General features: G+C 41.2%; 1 protein-coding gene across 5 annotated transcripts in view; it reads right to left on the reverse strand.

The window, feature by feature from the left end:
- nalcn (sodium leak channel, non-selective) overlaps positions 1-18044 on the reverse strand; it is a 115879-nt gene that overhangs the window by 88703 nt on the left and 9132 nt on the right. For 3 of the 5 annotated variants that reach the window (XM_061724665.1, XM_061724667.1, XM_061724664.1), the window contains 6 exons: positions 17079-17219; positions 16888-16949; positions 12939-13079; positions 10790-10972; positions 6277-6360; positions 6064-6203 (listed from right to left, as the gene is read on the reverse strand). In XM_061724665.1, coding sequence (XP_061580649.1) covers positions 6064-6203; positions 6277-6360; positions 10790-10972; positions 12939-13079; positions 16888-16929 — 590 coding nt within the window. In that variant the 5' untranslated portion in view covers positions 16930-16949; positions 17079-17219. Of the gene's footprint in view, positions 1-6063; positions 6204-6276; positions 6361-10789; positions 10973-12938; positions 13080-15792; positions 15865-16887; positions 16950-17078; positions 17220-18044 lie in introns of those variants that run through there. The other 2 variants (XM_061724668.1, XM_061724669.1) reach the window with 2 other exon arrangements.

The following is an 18044-nucleotide window of genomic DNA, read 5'->3' on the forward strand; positions in this document are numbered from 1 at the left end:
AGTGGCTAAAAAGATGGACCTTATGACCAAAACTAAAAAATCTCGAGTGGGAAATACTCCTGGTCCTAAAATCAACGAAGTATTTTCGAAACAGACCCGAGCCAGCAAGGTAATTAGCAACGAAGCGAGCAGTGAAGCTGATGGTGAAGCTGACGGCGCGGCCATGGCGGGCAGGACGGCGGGAGGCAATTCGGAGATACTGGACGAAATCCGTAACATGAACCAAGGTTTGCAACTGAAAATACAGAAAGTGGGAGATGATGTGAAGACGATTAAAGACAACCTGGATTCACTGAAAGCGGACGTGGCTAAACTGGGCTTCAGAACCAGCGAGGCCGAGGGGAGGATTTCGCAGCTGGAGGATGAGAATATGCGCCTGGCCGACCTGTCGCGGAGCATGGATGGTAAGATCACACGGCTCGAGGCTCGCCTGGAATATCAGGAAAATTACAGTCGCAGAAACAACGTTCGGATCAGAGGAATACCAGAAGGCACGGAGGATGGGCGCGGAGTGATGGATTGTGTGAAAGAAGTGCTTCGGTGTCTGTTTTCAGACACTTCAGAAAACGTGGATAACATGACCGTTGAGAGGGCGCATCGGACGCCCGCAACGAGACGCACCCCACGGGATGGACTCATCACCGGCCCGCGCCACATCCTGGCGAGATTCCTACGGTTTACTGACAGAGAAAAAGTGCGACTCAGAGCCAGGGAGCTGGGAACATTTAAATGGAAAGGCACCAAAGTGGATTTCTTCCCGGATTTTACTAAGGATGTGCAAGACAAGAGGAGCAAATTCACGGAGGTCAGACGCACATGCATGAAACGGGGTCTGCAATATTCAATGCAATATCCCGCGGTGTTCTGGGTTACGGTCGGGGGAACGAGACGCCGCTTTGAGGACGCAGAGGCAGCAAAACGGTGCGTTGATAATCATCACCCGGCTGGAGAAGCGGAATAGACTGGAGCTGATGCCGACAGGACAGTGTTTTATATCTTGTAGCCCATGCTACTAAACGGGACAATGTGAGTACAATGTTTATTTTAGTTGGGTTACATATTTCCTGATATGGTTCGGTTTATATAAGCACATCTAACTTAGCTGCTAAAGCAGTCTTTTTGGTCTCATGCTGAGCAAGTTACTCGTTGGTACGCCCTGTTTTCATTTTTCTTCTTTTCCTTATACCTTTACAAGGCTCATATTTTACACTGGTAAACTAAGTGTTTTTCTTCTGGAAAAGTTCAGATGCTGTTTGATTTGGGCAGTTTTATTACCTTTGTGCTTTCATTGCTGGCGGAGGGGATATTAAAAGTCCTCTTTGAGAGTTCATTATTAAAATATTAAAAAAAAAAAAAAAAAAAAAAAAAAAATGGATAAGATTTTTATTAGACCATAAGTTTGGTGATCAATATGTTTACAATGTAGTTGGAGCGTCGTTACTCGGAAGACCTCGGGACACATCATTGGGACCATGGTTTTTGTGGGGGGAGGGGGGCTGGAATCTGGGGTATATGAGGGGTTCATGGTTATTTACAAGGGGAGGGAACGCCAGTCATGTTTTGTTTTGCACTGTATAGATAATTCATGGTTTAAAGTTACTCGGTTCAGAATCCACAGGTCAGATTTTCTATCTTACATAGTTAAGTAGCCATGGGGACTAGTACGATTAAGATTTCTTCCTGGAATGTGAACGGTCTGGGCTCATTTGTAAAAAGGCGAAAGGTGTTAAGTTATCTGAAACAAAAGAACTCAGAGGTGGTGATGCTCCAAGAAACACATTTATTGGAAAAAGATACTATTAGAATTCATGACAGATGGATTGGCTGTGCCTATCATAACACTTTTAATCAAAAAAAGCGGGGGGTATCTATATTATTTTCAAAAAAAGTGAAGGTCAAGGTAGAGAAGGAATTTAGAGACAAAGAAGGGCGGTTATTGATACTACTGGTTAATTTATCAGGGCAAAATATAATTTTAGGCAATTTATACGCACCTAACGTGGAGGACCCAGACTTCTTTCTTCAACTTAAGAAATATATTTTGGACTTCGGCAACTTTCCTGTAATTATGGGTGGTGATTATAACCAAGTACTGGATGGGTTTTTGGATAGATCTGGGTCCAACATTATCAGACCATCTAGGACTCAGGACTCTATAAGGGCCTTATGTAAGGATACAGGACTGTATGATATATGGAGACTTCAAAATCCCACAGCGCGTGATTACACATTCTTTTCAAACAGACATTCTGTCTTTTCTCGGATTGATTATTTTTTGATTTCACACACCCTTATTGAAAGCACTGAAGCCTGCAGTATAGGCACGATAGCTCTGACAGATCACGCCCCTATTGACTTAGTTATTACGTTTGGAGAGGCACGAGAAAGATCTAAAGGCTGGCGGATGAATACTAGTATCCTACAGAGTGAGACATCCTGTGCAAACCTTCAAAACCACATTAAAACATTTTTTGAAATTAATAATGGAACGGCTAATCAGAGTAATGTATGGGAGGCCTTTAAGGCTTACATACGGGGGGTCTTGATACAACAAACGGCACTAATAAAAAAACAGGACAAATTAAAAATATCTAAATATGAGCTAGAACTTAAGGAGCTGGAAAAGGAATACTGGGAAAATCCTAACAATACTTGCCTAGCTAGTCTAGTTAAGGCTAAGTATGAACTAAATACTATCTTTACAAAAAAAGCAGAATATTCCTTATATAGGCTGAAACAGAAATGGTATGAGTCAGGGGACAAAGCCAGTAAATTGCTAGCTAGTAAATTGAAAACCCGAGAAGCTGCCTGCCAAATTGGGGGGATCAAAGACAAAAATGGGAAGCTTGTCACTAATCATAAAGAAATTAATAATGTGTTTAGAGAGTTTTATGAGGAACTTTACAGATCAGAGGGCCAGATGGACTTAATTAAGGCAAAAGATTTTTTCAAACGCTTAAATCTTCCTAAATTGTCAGAAGAGGACATGAGGAAGCTAGATAGCCCAATAACTCTAGAGGAGCTGATTAGAACAATCAAGATGCTGCCTAGTGGGAAGACCCCAGGTATTGACGGCATACCTAGTGAATTCTATAAGAAATTTGCGGAGGAACTTGCCCCTGAGATTTTAAAAACATTCAATGCTGCTATTGACACAGGGCTACTCCCACCCTCAATGACAGAGTCAATAATAACCCTGATATTGAAAAAAGGAAAAGACCCTCTAGAATGTGGGAGTTATCGGCCCATTAGTCTCCTGTGCTGTGATGCCAAGTTATTTACAAAGCTTTTCGCAATGAGAGTGAATAATATAATAAGGACAATTATACATCCAGACCAGGTGGGGTTTGTGAAAGGCAGGACCTCTTCAGACAGCCTCAGACGCCTCCTGCATTTAATTTGGAAGTCCAAAGACATGGACACCCCAATAGCTGCGTTGTCTCTGGACGCGGACAAAGCGTTTGATCGCGTTAGTTGGAGTTATCTAATTTTTACCTTGAAAGAATTTGGATTTGGACCTATGTTTCAAGATATCATAAAGCTTATATACAGTCAACCTAAATCTATGGTAACAACCAATGGTCTGAGGTCGACTGCTTTCTCCCCCGGACGTGGGACTAAGCAGGGAGACCCACTCTCACCGCTATTGTTCATTATTGCACTGGAGCCCTTAGCAGAGGCTATAAGACTAAATGAATCAGTGAGGGGTGTCACAATGGGTGGCCGGGAAAACAAAATGTTAATTTTTGCAGATGATATTCTGGTTCTGATGTCGGACCCGCAGAGATCTATACCCCCAATGCTGGATCTGGTCAACTCTTTTTCGGAAATATCGGGGTATAAAATAAATTGGGCCAAATCTGAGGTGATGCCCCTGTCGAAGCATTGTTATAGAAGCAATTTTCAAAATTGGAAATTTCAGTGGGTGCCAAAAAATCTGAAATATTTAGGCATACTTTTAAACCCCGGACTTGAAAATATTATATCTGATAATTTTGACCCAGTATTGTATAAGATAGAACTCCTCCTCAAGGGATGGGATAAATTGCAGATTTCATTATGGGGGAGAATCCAAGTTATAAAAATGGTCGTAGCTCCCAAACTGAACTATCTCTTAAACATGCTACCCCTGAGCGTGCCAGTGACTACATTCCAGACAATAGATAAGATGTTCAGTCAGTTTATTTGGGCAGGTAAAAAGGCTAGGATGAAGTTATCAAGACTACACGTGAAGATAGAACATGGGGGGCTAAGACTTCCGAATATGAAGCTCTACCAGGAAGCATTTTTAGGGGCTCAGATAGTCTCCCTTTTCTCGTGTAGGGAGGACAGACCTCTGTGGGTAGACTTGGAGGAAGAAGTGAACGCCCCATTCAGAGCAACAGATTACCTAAGTCAGGATCTGAAGACTGATAGTCAGAACCCAATAATCTCTCATACTAGGAATACCTGGCATTGCATGCACAGAAGGGAGGGAGCATCCCCTTTCTTGATAGAGTCGGCCTCGATATGGAATAATCCAAAATTGAGAATAGGAGGGAAGATGTTCTTTTGGAAAGAGTGGCATAGGAAGGGGGTTGAGCACATCGGAGATCTTTACCATAATAATGCACTGAGAACATTTGAAGAATTAAGAGAACTTTATGATTTACAAAGGAAAGATTTCTGGAGATTTCTACAACTTAGAGACTGTCTATCTAAAGTAGGCCCTATGGACACCAGGCTGCCTACTCAGTCTTCCATGTGGTCTAAATTGAAGTTGCTTAGTACCCTTCCACACCTGGCAGGTCAAATATATAACTACCTCACGGATGGACTTAAGAACGCTATCATGGGCCTAAAAGCTGCGTGGGAAAGGGATTTGGGGATCACATATGAGGATGATGAGTGGCACAAACTGGTGAAGGAGATGCTTACACCAATGAGGGACGCCAGGTCTAAACTGGTTCAATTCAAGATATTCAACAGACTCTATTGGACACCTGTGAGAAAGCATAAGGCAGGACTGAGTCTTTCCAACATCTGCTGGCGATGCCATACGGCACAAGGGGATATCACCCATATGTTCTTTGACTGTCCTAATTTAGCTATTTATTGGCATAGGGTCATGAAAAAGATCAATGATAGCCTGAACACCGATGTCGCTCTCACACCCGCGCTTTGTCTCCTGAATAGCCTAAAAGAAAATATGAGAATAGTCGGGAAAAAAGCACAATGGCTTAAGGTTGCACTCACTACAGCTAAGAGGGTTATACTGAGACACTGGGCGGGGGGTAACGACCCTACTTACTCAGAATGGTTCACAGCTCTGTCAGAAACTGCATCATACGAACGTCTGATATATAAAATAAATGGCAAATTAGACACTTATAATGAAATCTGGGACCCATTTCTAACACAGATCATGGATCAGTAAAATGTAAACTAACATAAAAATGACTGATGAGGATTCAGAAACAAAGTCTACAGTGCACCATGTTCGACTGGCGGGGCGGGGATAGGGTCAGGGGATGGGAGAAAAAAAAAAAAAAAAAAAATTCCTTCCAGATCAAACATTCACTGGGTTAGTTTTTCACGTCTTCATATGTATATGTAAAGCAGGCATATGTTATATGTACTTCTAGGTATAGAATTTTATGTATAGTCATTAGTTAATTTTGATCTTTTAGTATTATTTCACTTTTTCTGTGTCTTTAGTTTCTATCATCAATGTCAACCTTTGGTGAATTCAGCTGTATCTGCTATTTTTTTTTATTTTTATTTATTTATTTTTTTTTACTTATTTTTATATACCTCTTTATTTGCATATTTTTTCTGCTCTGATTATGCACCTGTGGATGCATTGGACTGTCGTGATGAATGTCTGTGAAGGAAACAATAAAAAGCATAATTGAAGAAATTGTACTCCAACCATCTCGACATTTCAACTTTTTCCTCGACATTTCGACTTTTTTCTCGAAGTGCATAATGAAAAAAAAAACTTCCTCCTCTAAAATAATCCTTTATTTTCCTCCTGCCTGGCCCTGACTCTCTCCCGTAGAGCAGAGAGAAGGCGTGTCGTACTTGAGGATGTTGGTGATGCGGGAGCGCGGCAGCTCGAAGCGGAAGTAGATCCGGAAGGCCCGGATCATGATGAGCGCTCGGGGGATTCTCAGCATCCCCCATGGAGACATCTGGTCCACCAGCTTCCCTATTTCAAACACCTGGAAGAAACAACACAGCTGGTGAAAACAAAGCCTTAAAATGAAAGTATTTAGAGATGAGGCGGAGCTTCACCTGCAGCACCAGGGACACCCAGATGAAGAACACCATGAATCCATCAAACATGCACCAGCGGTCCTTCACGTACGAGTTGTCTCCCTGGAGGAAGAAGAGAAGAAGAGAAGGACATCACTCATCACTGACCATGTGGGTGAATTAACGGTAACAGCTATTAGGATTTCATGAAATTGTTTAAGAGTTTGAAGAGTTTTTCGTGGTTTTCTCTATATGCAAAGTTATCTCCTGTTCAGGAGTTCAGCTAAAGTTCAGCTGTTTCTCTCGTTGCAGAGTCAGTCCTTGTGTTATGGCTCCACTGTTTTCTTTATCTGCAGGGTTTAGATAGTTCAAATACATACCATTTGTTAAATGAAGACATTGGGGAGAAACAGATGTTTTAGCATTGAGGGGTCTTATCTGTCATCTGGGTTGACACCTCAAGTAGGAACTAATCAACAGAGATATAAGAAGGTCTGACATGTCCGGGTGTCTTTCCCGCAGCTGCTCCACAGATGAGGTTCACTACAAAGAAAACCTCCCTTTTTAGTATAAATATGACTGGATCCATGACCACCGTGTGCATTTCTCTCCTGCCTTTGTGGTTTGAGAGAAGAACCTCTGGCTGGAAAACTTTGTGCATGATATAATAAAAGCTTGTATTAACTTTTATTCTATTTCTCTGGTTTCTTATGGTGCAGCAGAAAAAACAACACAAAGACCTTTCACAGCTATCCGCAGTTAGCACGGAGGTCAAAGTATCCCAACAATTAGCAAACCTCCACCGACACGATGTTTCTGGCTTTGTACGATGCTAGGTCAGGACTAAAGGAGAAAAAAGTGGAAATGACGAAAAGAAAATTGAAATGTAGAGATTAATGTTGAAGTACAATTTTGAGAAAAAAGTCGAAATGTTGAGAAAAAAGTCAACCTTCTGCAATAGCAGAACGTTAGCCTCATATGCTTTACTGTTGACTACTTGAATTATGAAACACATATCAAACATATGCAGTTGCATAACTTCAGAAACGTACCCTTAACGTTCCACTCCAAGGATGTTAGTTAGTTAGCTAGTTAGCTAGTTAGTTAGTTAGTTAGTTAGTTTACGTCTGCTGCTACATAGCTGTCAGTCACTCTGCTAACTGGATTTGATGGAGACATTTCGACATTATTCTCAAAATTTCGACTTTATTCACAAAATTTCGACATTATTCTTGAAATGTTATTTCAACATTATGTATTTCAGTATGTATGTACGTTTTTATGTTGTTGATGTTCTATTTGTCTTTTAATGCTGCTCCTTATGCCTTTTAAATTGCCCCTCGGGGACAAATAAAGTGTTTTGAATTGAATTGAATTGAATTGAATTGAATTGAATTAATTTCGACATTTCAAATTTTTTCTCAAAGCGCACCATAAAAAAAGATCTTCCCCTCCTTTGTCCTGCGTGGCCCTGATACTCAAAAACAGACAAAAAGATGTTTTTTTGGTTTTTTTTATAATCAAAACACCAAATTTACTGGCACAGGAAAATTGACGTCGGTCATCACATTAAATGTCCATTCAATTTTCGTTTTTTTCACCCAGGCCTAGTCCGGACTAACACAAAACATTTTAAAAGCAGTAAAAACTCTGTGGGTAACTTCAGTTACGAAACACCAACGAAGCCAAGAGAAGTGAAATTACAGACTGACCACTATGTTTTCAACACGACGAGACCAAATAGAGGAGAAGCGGAAATGTCAAGCGGCCGAGAGAAGTGTTTCCTTAATTACCCGTCAGCCCACGGCTCTCAGCGGGAAATCGTCCTCGGAGAGAAACGCTGCTCAGATAAGAACGTGTTTGATGAAACTCTGACAAGTGCAGAAGCTGCAATTACATCCCTGAGAGGATCAGATGGTCGGGGTGAAACGTCGGACAAATACATGGAACTTCAGTGTCACCAAGTACAAAATCAGACGTGCTAAATCTACTCTGGTACATGAATGAATGAATGAATGAATGAATGAATGAATGAATGAATGAATGAATGAATGAATGAATGCATTTATTTATTTATTTTGAACATGTATATAAAAAATAAAAATAAACAGTAACATCTTTATATGCACAAAGGTTCGAAAAAAGGAGGAGGAAGAAGTTTACACTTTTTCCCTACCCCTCTATAACTCTATGAATTATAATACACACATATATATATATATATATATATATATATATATATATATATATATAAAAAACTCTATTATTTTATTATTGCTATTATTATGTCTACACAATATCCATATAAATATAGTCTATATAAATACTACGTAAACATGCCTATTACTACATAATTATCCATATAAGTATATAGAAAATATAAATATTACATAAATATTATATCTTTTTTTTTTTTTTTTTTTTTTTTTTTTTTTTTTACCTTGTCTGCACACATATTATTGATTGATACCATGACGGTAGAAACCAAAAGTGTATATATGTGCATTATTACTATATGTAATATATACATATATATACGCACACGTATGCGTACACATACATAAATATACACATACAAACCCAATGTTTTTTTTTTTTTTTTTCTTTTTTTTTTTTCTTTTTTTTTTTGGGGGGGGGGGGGGGGGGGTGGGGGGGGGGGTGACGACATCCACTGCCAATCCAGGAAGCAGGAACACACGGAGACACACGTCAAGCACTGGAAATCTGCAACAAAAAACCACAAACAAAGCACGAAACCGGCACGGAGCCAACCAAAACACGAACAGCAATCGACCTAAATCTTGAGATCTGATCGCAGTCTGAGCTAAGCTACCGCTACCGCTACCTAACCCCAAAAACTAGAGAGCCAGCATGCAGGTGAACAAGCCAGTGTGTATGTCTATGTGTGTGTGTGTGTATGTATATGATCATGCGTGTGTGTGTGTGTGTGTGTGTGTGTGTGTGTGTGTACGTGTGTGTGTGTCTGTGTGTGTGTAATAAACCAAACAAAGCTCCACCTGAAGTGTATCTATAGTGGGGGAGGGGGGGGAGCAACCCTGCCACCCGCGAGACCTGAATATTATATCAATTTATAGAAAATACAAATATGATATAAATCTATATAAATATACACTATATATCCCTATAAATATATATATATAAATATATATATATATATATATATATAAATATATATATATATATATATATATATATATATATATATGCTACATACATAATAAATATATAACATATATGAATGAATGAATGAATGAATGAATGAATGAATGAAAGACTTTATTTTGAACATGCTAAAAATATATATATATATATATATTTTTTTTAGCATGTTCGAAATAAAGTTTTTATATTATATATATATTACATAATTATAACTATCCCTCTCAACATGTAATATATACTACATAAATATCCACATAGATATGTAAACACATCTTAAGCAAGTATAATATACCATTTTTCCCTATTTTATGACATGAAAAAACATGTCCGAAAATTGAAAGTAAATTTTCACATGAAACTAAATAAAAACCATCTCACAAGTGACACCGAGAGGCAGAAGAAGCTCCTCCTTTGATTCCTTCTTCTCTTTATGCCCTGGTCTTTATTATGTCTGATTCATCCCTTTCCCCTTAGTTATCCTTGATTTGCCAATGACGTCGTGGTAATTATGCCTCTTTATCTGACAGCTTCTGGTCTTGGACACTTATATATAACATCAAAGGAGAAGGAGTTTAAAAAGAATCACATTAGCTCTGCAGGAGACATGTGTGGGAGTCTGGAGTGCAACCCTGCTCAGAAACTTAGTTATAATACAACCGTGTCGCTTTGATTGGAGCCACCTACGTCTGAAAGTATCTTAATCAGTGATTTAATAAAGTTCATTTTGTCTATGGATTAAAATTTCATTTAATAGTTCTTTTTGTCATCAGTGTCAAGAGATGCCGTGTCATCAGCCGACATGGCATCTCTTTTCCCTGCTATGCCGATGACACTCAGCTGTACCTTCGAACCGACCCCAACCTACGTTCCACCCCAGTCCCCAACCTACGTTCCACCCCAGTCCTTAACCTACGTTCCACCCCAGTCCCAACCTACCTTACTTGCGTATAAAGCCCAAAACGGCTTAGCTCCGCATTATTTGCAAGACCTGATAGTGCCTTATGTTCCTGGCAGAGATCTCCGTTCTCAGAGTGCAGGTTTACTCGTAGTTCCTAGAGTATCCAAATGTAGATTTGGAGGGCGGGCGTTCTGCTATCAGGCACCATTACTATGGAACCAACTTCCAATCTCATCTCATCATCACCCACTCAAGCCCTTCCCAACTGCCTGGAGGAGATCAGGGCGTGGATGAGTCACAAATTCCTTCAACTGAACAGTTCCAAAACCCTACTGTAGGAGCCTGCTCATCGGTACTCGACTACTGTAACAGCCTGCTCATCGGTATCGACTACTGTAACAGCCTGCTCATCGGTATCGACTACTGTAACAGCCTGCCTACGTTGTTCCTCGGTCCCGACACGCTCGTTACCTTGACGATGCCTCTGATGTGCATCTTGGCGATCATCTCGGCCGTGTAGAGGAACATGAGCAGCGTGTCCAGCGTGAAGGTGACGTACTGCAGGGGCGGGTAGTGCTCGAAGGTCTTGGGCGTGTTCATGCACACGGAGATGACGCTGATGATGGCGCAGGCTCTGAGCAAGGAGTGGACCCACTGCAGGACGGACAGGAGGACGTTATAGTAGTAGTAATAGTAGGAATAGTAGTAGTAGTAGCTCTGAGCAGGGAGTGGACCCACTGCAGGACGGACAGGAGGACGTTACGGGAGGAATTTTTCTCTTACCCTGGATTCACATTGAAAGCGTCATAGGCGTCATAGGCGTCCGGCTGCCTTTCATTGTCTATGATAGCTCGCTGCGAGAGGCGTCAGAGGCGTCTGAGGCAATGGAGGCGTCCAGAGCGTCAAAGCCTCAATGCAGATTGTACTTTCATGTTCACACAAACGTACACTCATTCACATGTGTACAGGAGCAGAGCTGTCACTAACACACTTATTTTATCAGGAATTAATATATTTCATCCAGCAAACTGACATTTTTGCTGATTTGAGTGCTGTTTTTACCTGAACTGATCATGTGAAACACGTATCTGATGGTTGAGGAACTGTATGGTCCGAACGATTTTTATTTGCTGCATCGATCCAACGCAAAATAATTAAAAACCGTGCTTATTAATCACAAAACACAGTTTAAACATGACCAATTCCGCAACGACCCGGTGTGTCAGTGTTCACCGCAGACAGACTGCAGCTTCACCGGGACCAAAGACTCTGATGGTGGGTGTTGATCCGCGGACCAACGGCACGCCGATGGTTGGTGTTGATCCGCGGACCAACCTTGTTAAAGACTAGGGCTGCAACGATTAGTCAACGTCGACAAAAATCGACAACCAAAATTGTCGACAATGAATTCCATTGTCGACAATTGTCGCCAGCCGTGTTTTTCCAACGGAGTGAGGCGTCTCACTTCAATACAATCTCTGCCGAGAGTCGCAGATAAACGATAACGTCTCAGCAGCTGCCCGTAATAAAACTTAAAAAGTTTGGGAGCATTTTAGCCTCGATACAGCGAATAAAAAGATGACTTGCAAGGTTTGCAAAGCAGATCTTGCTTTTCACTGGAGCACATCAGTAACGCACAAGCATTTGAAGAGAAAGCACGTCGGAGTGTTGAACGAAACGGACTCGCCTTGGTAAGATATTAAGTATATTTTGGCTTTAAAAGAGAGCTTTAACGTTATGCCTGACTGTGCCAAGAGTATTTTAAATGAAATGCATGGAGTCCGAAGAAGTTGAATAAAATATAGTACCCATCTTTCTTGTGTTTATTATCATTTGCCACGTAAATAAATATATAGAAATGTAAAGAAGGTTCCCAAAGTGTGATCTACGGTGAAACAGGAAACTGAAGATGTGCAGCTATATATAGATATGTGTAGACCAGGGGTCGGCAACCAAATTTGTTGAAAGAGCCATATTGGACCAAAAACACAAAAAAAAATATGTCTGGAGCCGCAAAAAATGGAAAGTCTTGTATCAGCCTTAGAATGAAGAACACATGCTGCATGTTTCTATATTAGTTATAACTGGGGGAATATTTTTTTTTTTTCATTATGCACTTCGAGATAAAATTCCAAAATCTCGGGAAAAAAGTCGAAATGTCGAGATTAAAAAGGAAAGGACAAAGGAAGAAAAAAAAGGGAAAAAAAAGAAAGAAGAAAAGCAGAAAAAAAAGAAAAAAAAAGAAAAAAGAAGAAAAAAGAGGAAAAAAAGAGAAAAAAAAGGAAAAAAAGAGAAAAAGGACAAACATTTTTGAAAAAGCTCTAGGAGCCACTAGCGCGGCGCTGCAGAGCTGCATGCGGCTCTAGAGCCGCGGGTTGCCGACCCCCGATGTAGACTATATGCACTTTGTTCCCTCCAGTTCTGCAGCACAGATTGAAAGCCCCGCCCCCTGCAGGCCCCGCCCACCGCAGGCCCCGCCCCCTGCAGGCGTCGACAGGCTAGCAGCGCGATGCAGGCGTCCCGAGACTCCACAGGCGATTTTTGGCGCTTTCAGTGTGAAGGCAGCATTAGTTTAATACGACCACGAGTGCAGACACGTGTGCTAGCCGTAGCAGCTCACTGGTTTGTTGATCCAGAAGATGTCGGCGCTGTCCGCCAGGGTCTCGTCCGGGCCGAAGTCGGTCATGGGCTGGGCCTCCACCCGCGAGCTCTGCTTCCTCTTCAGCATGCTAGGGCTTGCCGTGCTATACAGGGAGTGGATCTAAAAGAGAGGGAGGCGGAGCCGTGAGCGGGCGGGCGAGGGAAGGGCGGGAAACCAAAGACATATATACGTAGACGCCTCATACACTGACGCTGCCTATTGGAGCTGACGTTCAGCGCGGCCGCCATCTTGGATGGGTCTCCATTGCGCCCCCAGTGCATTTCTTTTTTTATTATTTTGTAATTTATTTCTACTGAGGAAGGTTTTATCCCCGACTACAATCATCCATAACTCCCCGGATTTTTACCCGATTTTCACACGGTTTGGTTTGTTACAAACGGGAGAGATTTAGTTATGATACAGGACGCTGTCACACATTAAAAATACGTGCTTTTATGCTGAAAGACTTTGTATTATGCTCTTTAACAAAGGCATATATTGATAAATGTATAAATTAATTAATTTTATATTTTAATAAAGAAACAAGTTTGATTGTTCATTTTAATTTATTTGAAGCGGAGAGGGGTGTGTTGTTTTATTTATTTATTTATATTTATTTATTTATTTTTTCTTTCTTTCTTTGTTATTAATATTATTTATTTATTTCTATTTAATTATTGTTTTGAAAAGTTAAAAAAGGGCAAAATATGGATATTTCTATTGTTATTTTTATTTTTTTTTCCTCTTATTGCCCTCAATAAATATATCTATAAAAATAAATCCAGGTCATTCCAGGGTCTTATACGACCCTGTTAGACTTGAACTGGGGCTGGGGAGATAAAACCCTTGAAAAAGAACTGTTTTGCAGCGTCTTGCGTGTGCTGGCTGTAACTGTAACTCTGTAACTGTAACTGTAACTGTATCTCTGTAACTGTAACTCTGTAACTGTAACTCTGTAACTGTAACTCTGTAACTGTAACTCTGTAACTCTGTAACTGTAACTGTAACTCTGTAACTGTAACTGTAACTGTAACTCTGTAACTGTAATTCTGTAACTGTAACTCTGTAACTGTAACTGTAACTGTAACTGTAACTCTGTAACTGTAACTGTAACTCTGTAACTGTTACTGTAACTGTAACTCTAACTGTAACTCTGTAACTCCAGTGTAGTTAATTCTGCCTGGAGTGAGGAGACCCATCCAATATGGCGGCCACACTGGATTACGTTCCAGCATGTCATGAGGCGTCTACGTATATATGTTTATGCGGGAAACTCTGGCTGCATCCAAGTCGGGGCAGTAGCAGAAACCCGGGTCATCATCGCGAGAAACATAGCTGACGTGGATGTGATGCGGCTGAGGTGGAACATGTGGCCGTAAAGCTAGGCTATGCAGTACCGTATCGGCCCGAATATAAGACGACCCTGATTATAAGACGACCCCCTCTTTTTCAAGACTCAAGTTTGAAAAAAGACTTTTTGAACACCAAATTCAATTTTTATACAGAAAATAATATTTCAGCACTATAAGGCGCACCGCATTATAAGCCGCACTAAATATCTGGTAAAATACCGACTATAGTGTCTGGGGTTGAGTTACGTATCTACCAGATGAGGCTGCGCTACAGGAAATGCTACTAAATCCTACAGCAAATGCAAAAAAAACAAGAAGAAAAGTACCGTATGTCAAACTTTATTAACAAAATAAAAACCAGCTTTGCTCCGTCTCGTCAAAGTCGCCATTAAGCGCCGCTGCTGTTGTCTTGAATGTCCGTGACGATTCCTGACGTTTTTAGCGCCATTACTTCGGCGACACCAACTACATTACCCACAATCCCCCTGACTACAGTAACAGAAATTACCATAATTATCATATATAAGGCGCAATGCATTATAAGACGTGTCGGTTTTTGAGAAAATTAAAGGCCTTTAGGTGCGCCTTATAGTGCGGGAAAATACGGTACAGTACATCTACGGAAGAGTATCAGGGCCATGCAGGAGAAAAAATATTTGAGAGGGGAAGATTTTTATATATTGTGCACTTCGAGAAAAAAGTCAAAATGTCAAGAATAATGTTGAAATACAATTTCGAGAACAAAGTCGAAATTTCGTGAAAAAAGTCGAAGTTTCGTGAATAAAGTTGAAATACATTTCAAATTTTTTCTCGAAATTGTACTTCAACATTATTCTCGACATTTCGATTTTCGAAAAGTCGAAATGTTGAGAAAAAAGTCAAAATTTCGACTTTACTCACGAAAATTTCAACTTTATTCTTGAAATTGTATTTCAACATTAATCTCGACATTTTGACTTTTTTCTCGACATTTCAACTTTTTTCTCGAAGTGCACAATAAAAAAAAATCTTCCCCTCTGAAATATTTTTTTTTCCTGCATGGCCGTGATTCTCTTCCGTTGTTGTTCTGGGGAGTTAAGCATTTAAAGATATCTGGCGCCATCTAGTGTTGTGAATGGGTATAACGTCTAAACCCCAAATGGGCCAAACACCTTATATTCGGGGCAATACGTTAAAACTGATGACTGGACCAGTTAAAAGGTTAATAAACCTACTAAACTGTGGGGAACCCCAGCGAGGCGTGGTACCAGGGGCGCCTGGTACCAGGGCCGTGTGGTACCAGGGCGGCGTGGTACCAGGGCCGCATGGTACCAGGGCTGCGTGGTACCAGGGCTGCATTGTACCAGCGAGGCGTGGTACCAGGGCCGCTAGCTGCACGGAATGGTAACTTCCCTGACTTGCATCGCCAGAGCAGAGTCGTATCCGTGGAAACGCGAGACCACACAGCAACACATGGAACACCGAACAGCCTCAGGACTTACCGTCACCCGCTCCTCCTCCGTTAGCCGCCAGTGATGTGCGGTGTCATGTGACCCGGAGTTAGCCGTACCTGTCAGCATCTGTGTGTGTGTTGGTGTGAATGCGTGAAAGGTGTACAGGCTGCTTGGACAGATAGCTGGGAGGGAATATGTCAAAAATCATAAAGATTGTGCACTTGGTGACAAGTTTTTGATATTTGGTTTTCAAAAACCACCGCAAACAAATTGGGATGGCCCCCTAGTGGCCGGTTTGCAGAAAATTCAAAATGGCTCCCGCCTAAAAGACCAAAGGTCATTTCTCAGCTTCTCTTAGTCCTAGATTGTTGTATATTGTCACTTTCTCTACTTTTTTGGTGCTAGAAATTTTGAATTCTGAGATAAATTTCCTATTTCAAGGTCATGTTTAAGGTCGAATTTAATTTTCAAGGTTTTCGGCGGGAACCAAAATTCAAAATGGCTCCCGCCGAAAAGACCAAAGTTCATATCTCAGCTTCTCCTAGTCCCAGATTGTTGTATATTGTCACTTTCTCTACTTTTTTGGTGCTAGGAATTCAATTCTCAGATACATTTCCTATTTCAAGGTCATGTTGAAGGTCAAATTTAATTTTCAAGGTCATTTTTTGCCCAAAAATCTCCATATCTCTAGAAAGTCACATATAATAATTATAGAGGGAGAGAGTTTTCTGTTTATTGGACAGGTCACTATCACTGTAGTGTCAATCTCACTGGGTGAGAACAGTGACTTAATTCAGGTTTAAGATGAACCGAAACTCAGAACTAAGTCACAGTGAAAGAATTGGATTTTATTAAAATAACACACACAAAAAACATCAGCTGTGCAAATATAAACTCACTTAACACCTACAATACCTGCCTCTATCTATAGTTTATTGATTCATTTAGAATTTTCTGCATACCGACCACTAGGGGGCCATTTTCCCAATGTGTTTGGGTGGTTTTTGAAAACCTTATGTCCATAACTAACACATTGCCAAATATCAAAAAGTTGTCACCAAGTGCACGGTTTTCATGAATTCCCTCCCAGCTAATAGGAACACAGGAAGAAATGAGAGTGAATGGAGACAAAGCGCAACATACCAAAGGGAAAAGTAAAGCTGAAATTGCTCCAGCACTGCACATAACATGCGATCAGGCATTCCCTGCAAATAACACACGACAGTTAGTCAACGTCATGGCTCATATGGTAAACAGGTAAACACTAGCACATGTACAGTACGGGCCCACCACGGCGGACATCCAGGCGGGGGGGGGGGAGGGCACACACTCACTGTGAGGCTCCTCATTGGTGCGTTCATCACCAGGACACGGAGGTGGGAACCAACCACGGATCGGAGAACCAGGAGAAGGTCCCGGAAAATCGGACGGTCCTGCGTTGGTCAGTGAACGGCAGCGGTCATGAGAGCGACGGTCTGAACGGAGGAGATTGTACTTAGAATTTGTACTTAGAATGTATTAAAGGATAGCCCCTTGAGATGTAACTGTAAAAAGATGTCTCATTTTCAAGGGGGTCCCATAAAATATACAACATTACAATAAATCACATTACAGTACAGACATACATGACATAAAACTAGAGTTGTCCCGATCCGATCACGTGATCGGAAATCGGGGCCGATCACGTGATTGCAGACTCGATCCGGACTCGGACGTTATGAGCCGATCAGGAATCGGATATATATATATCAGGGTTTCCGTTGTCCGGTAATTGCCGGACTTTTGTCCGGTAAAATATGCCGCAGTCCGGTATTTTATAATCTCTCCGGTCAAAATGTTCGGTGAAAATACTCACTGGCGCCGACATCCACGTGTGCGTTGATTTATGGTTCTGCGTCGCACCGACGCAGAGTCTACAGCGTAGGGTTCGCGGCGAGGCGCACCCTACGCACACGTGGAGTAGTGGGCTCGGAGCGGCAGCCATACACCGCATGTGCGGAGAGCACCGCATGCGCGGAGAGCACGCCTGTTTTGTTTTGAAGCTGAAGCAGCCCTATGCTATCATGTCTGTTGTGTGGAATTACTTCATATAATGATCAATCACTGAGATATATTGCGCACGACAGCCAGAACTCAGGCACCAAAGTCAACAAAAAAAAGTGCATGATGAGTTAATTAAATTATGAGAAGAAGAAGAAAAAGAAGGAAAAAAAAGGAAAAGGAGAAGTTCTCCTTTTCTTTTTTTTTTTTTTTTTTTTTTACCTTGTCTGCACACATATTATTGATTGATACCATGACGG

The sequence above is a fragment of the Cololabis saira genome, chromosome 6 (genome assembly GCF_033807715.1).
Source record: "Cololabis saira isolate AMF1-May2022 chromosome 6, fColSai1.1, whole genome shotgun sequence".
Taxonomy (NCBI): Eukaryota; Metazoa; Chordata; class Actinopteri; order Beloniformes; family Belonidae; genus Cololabis; species Cololabis saira.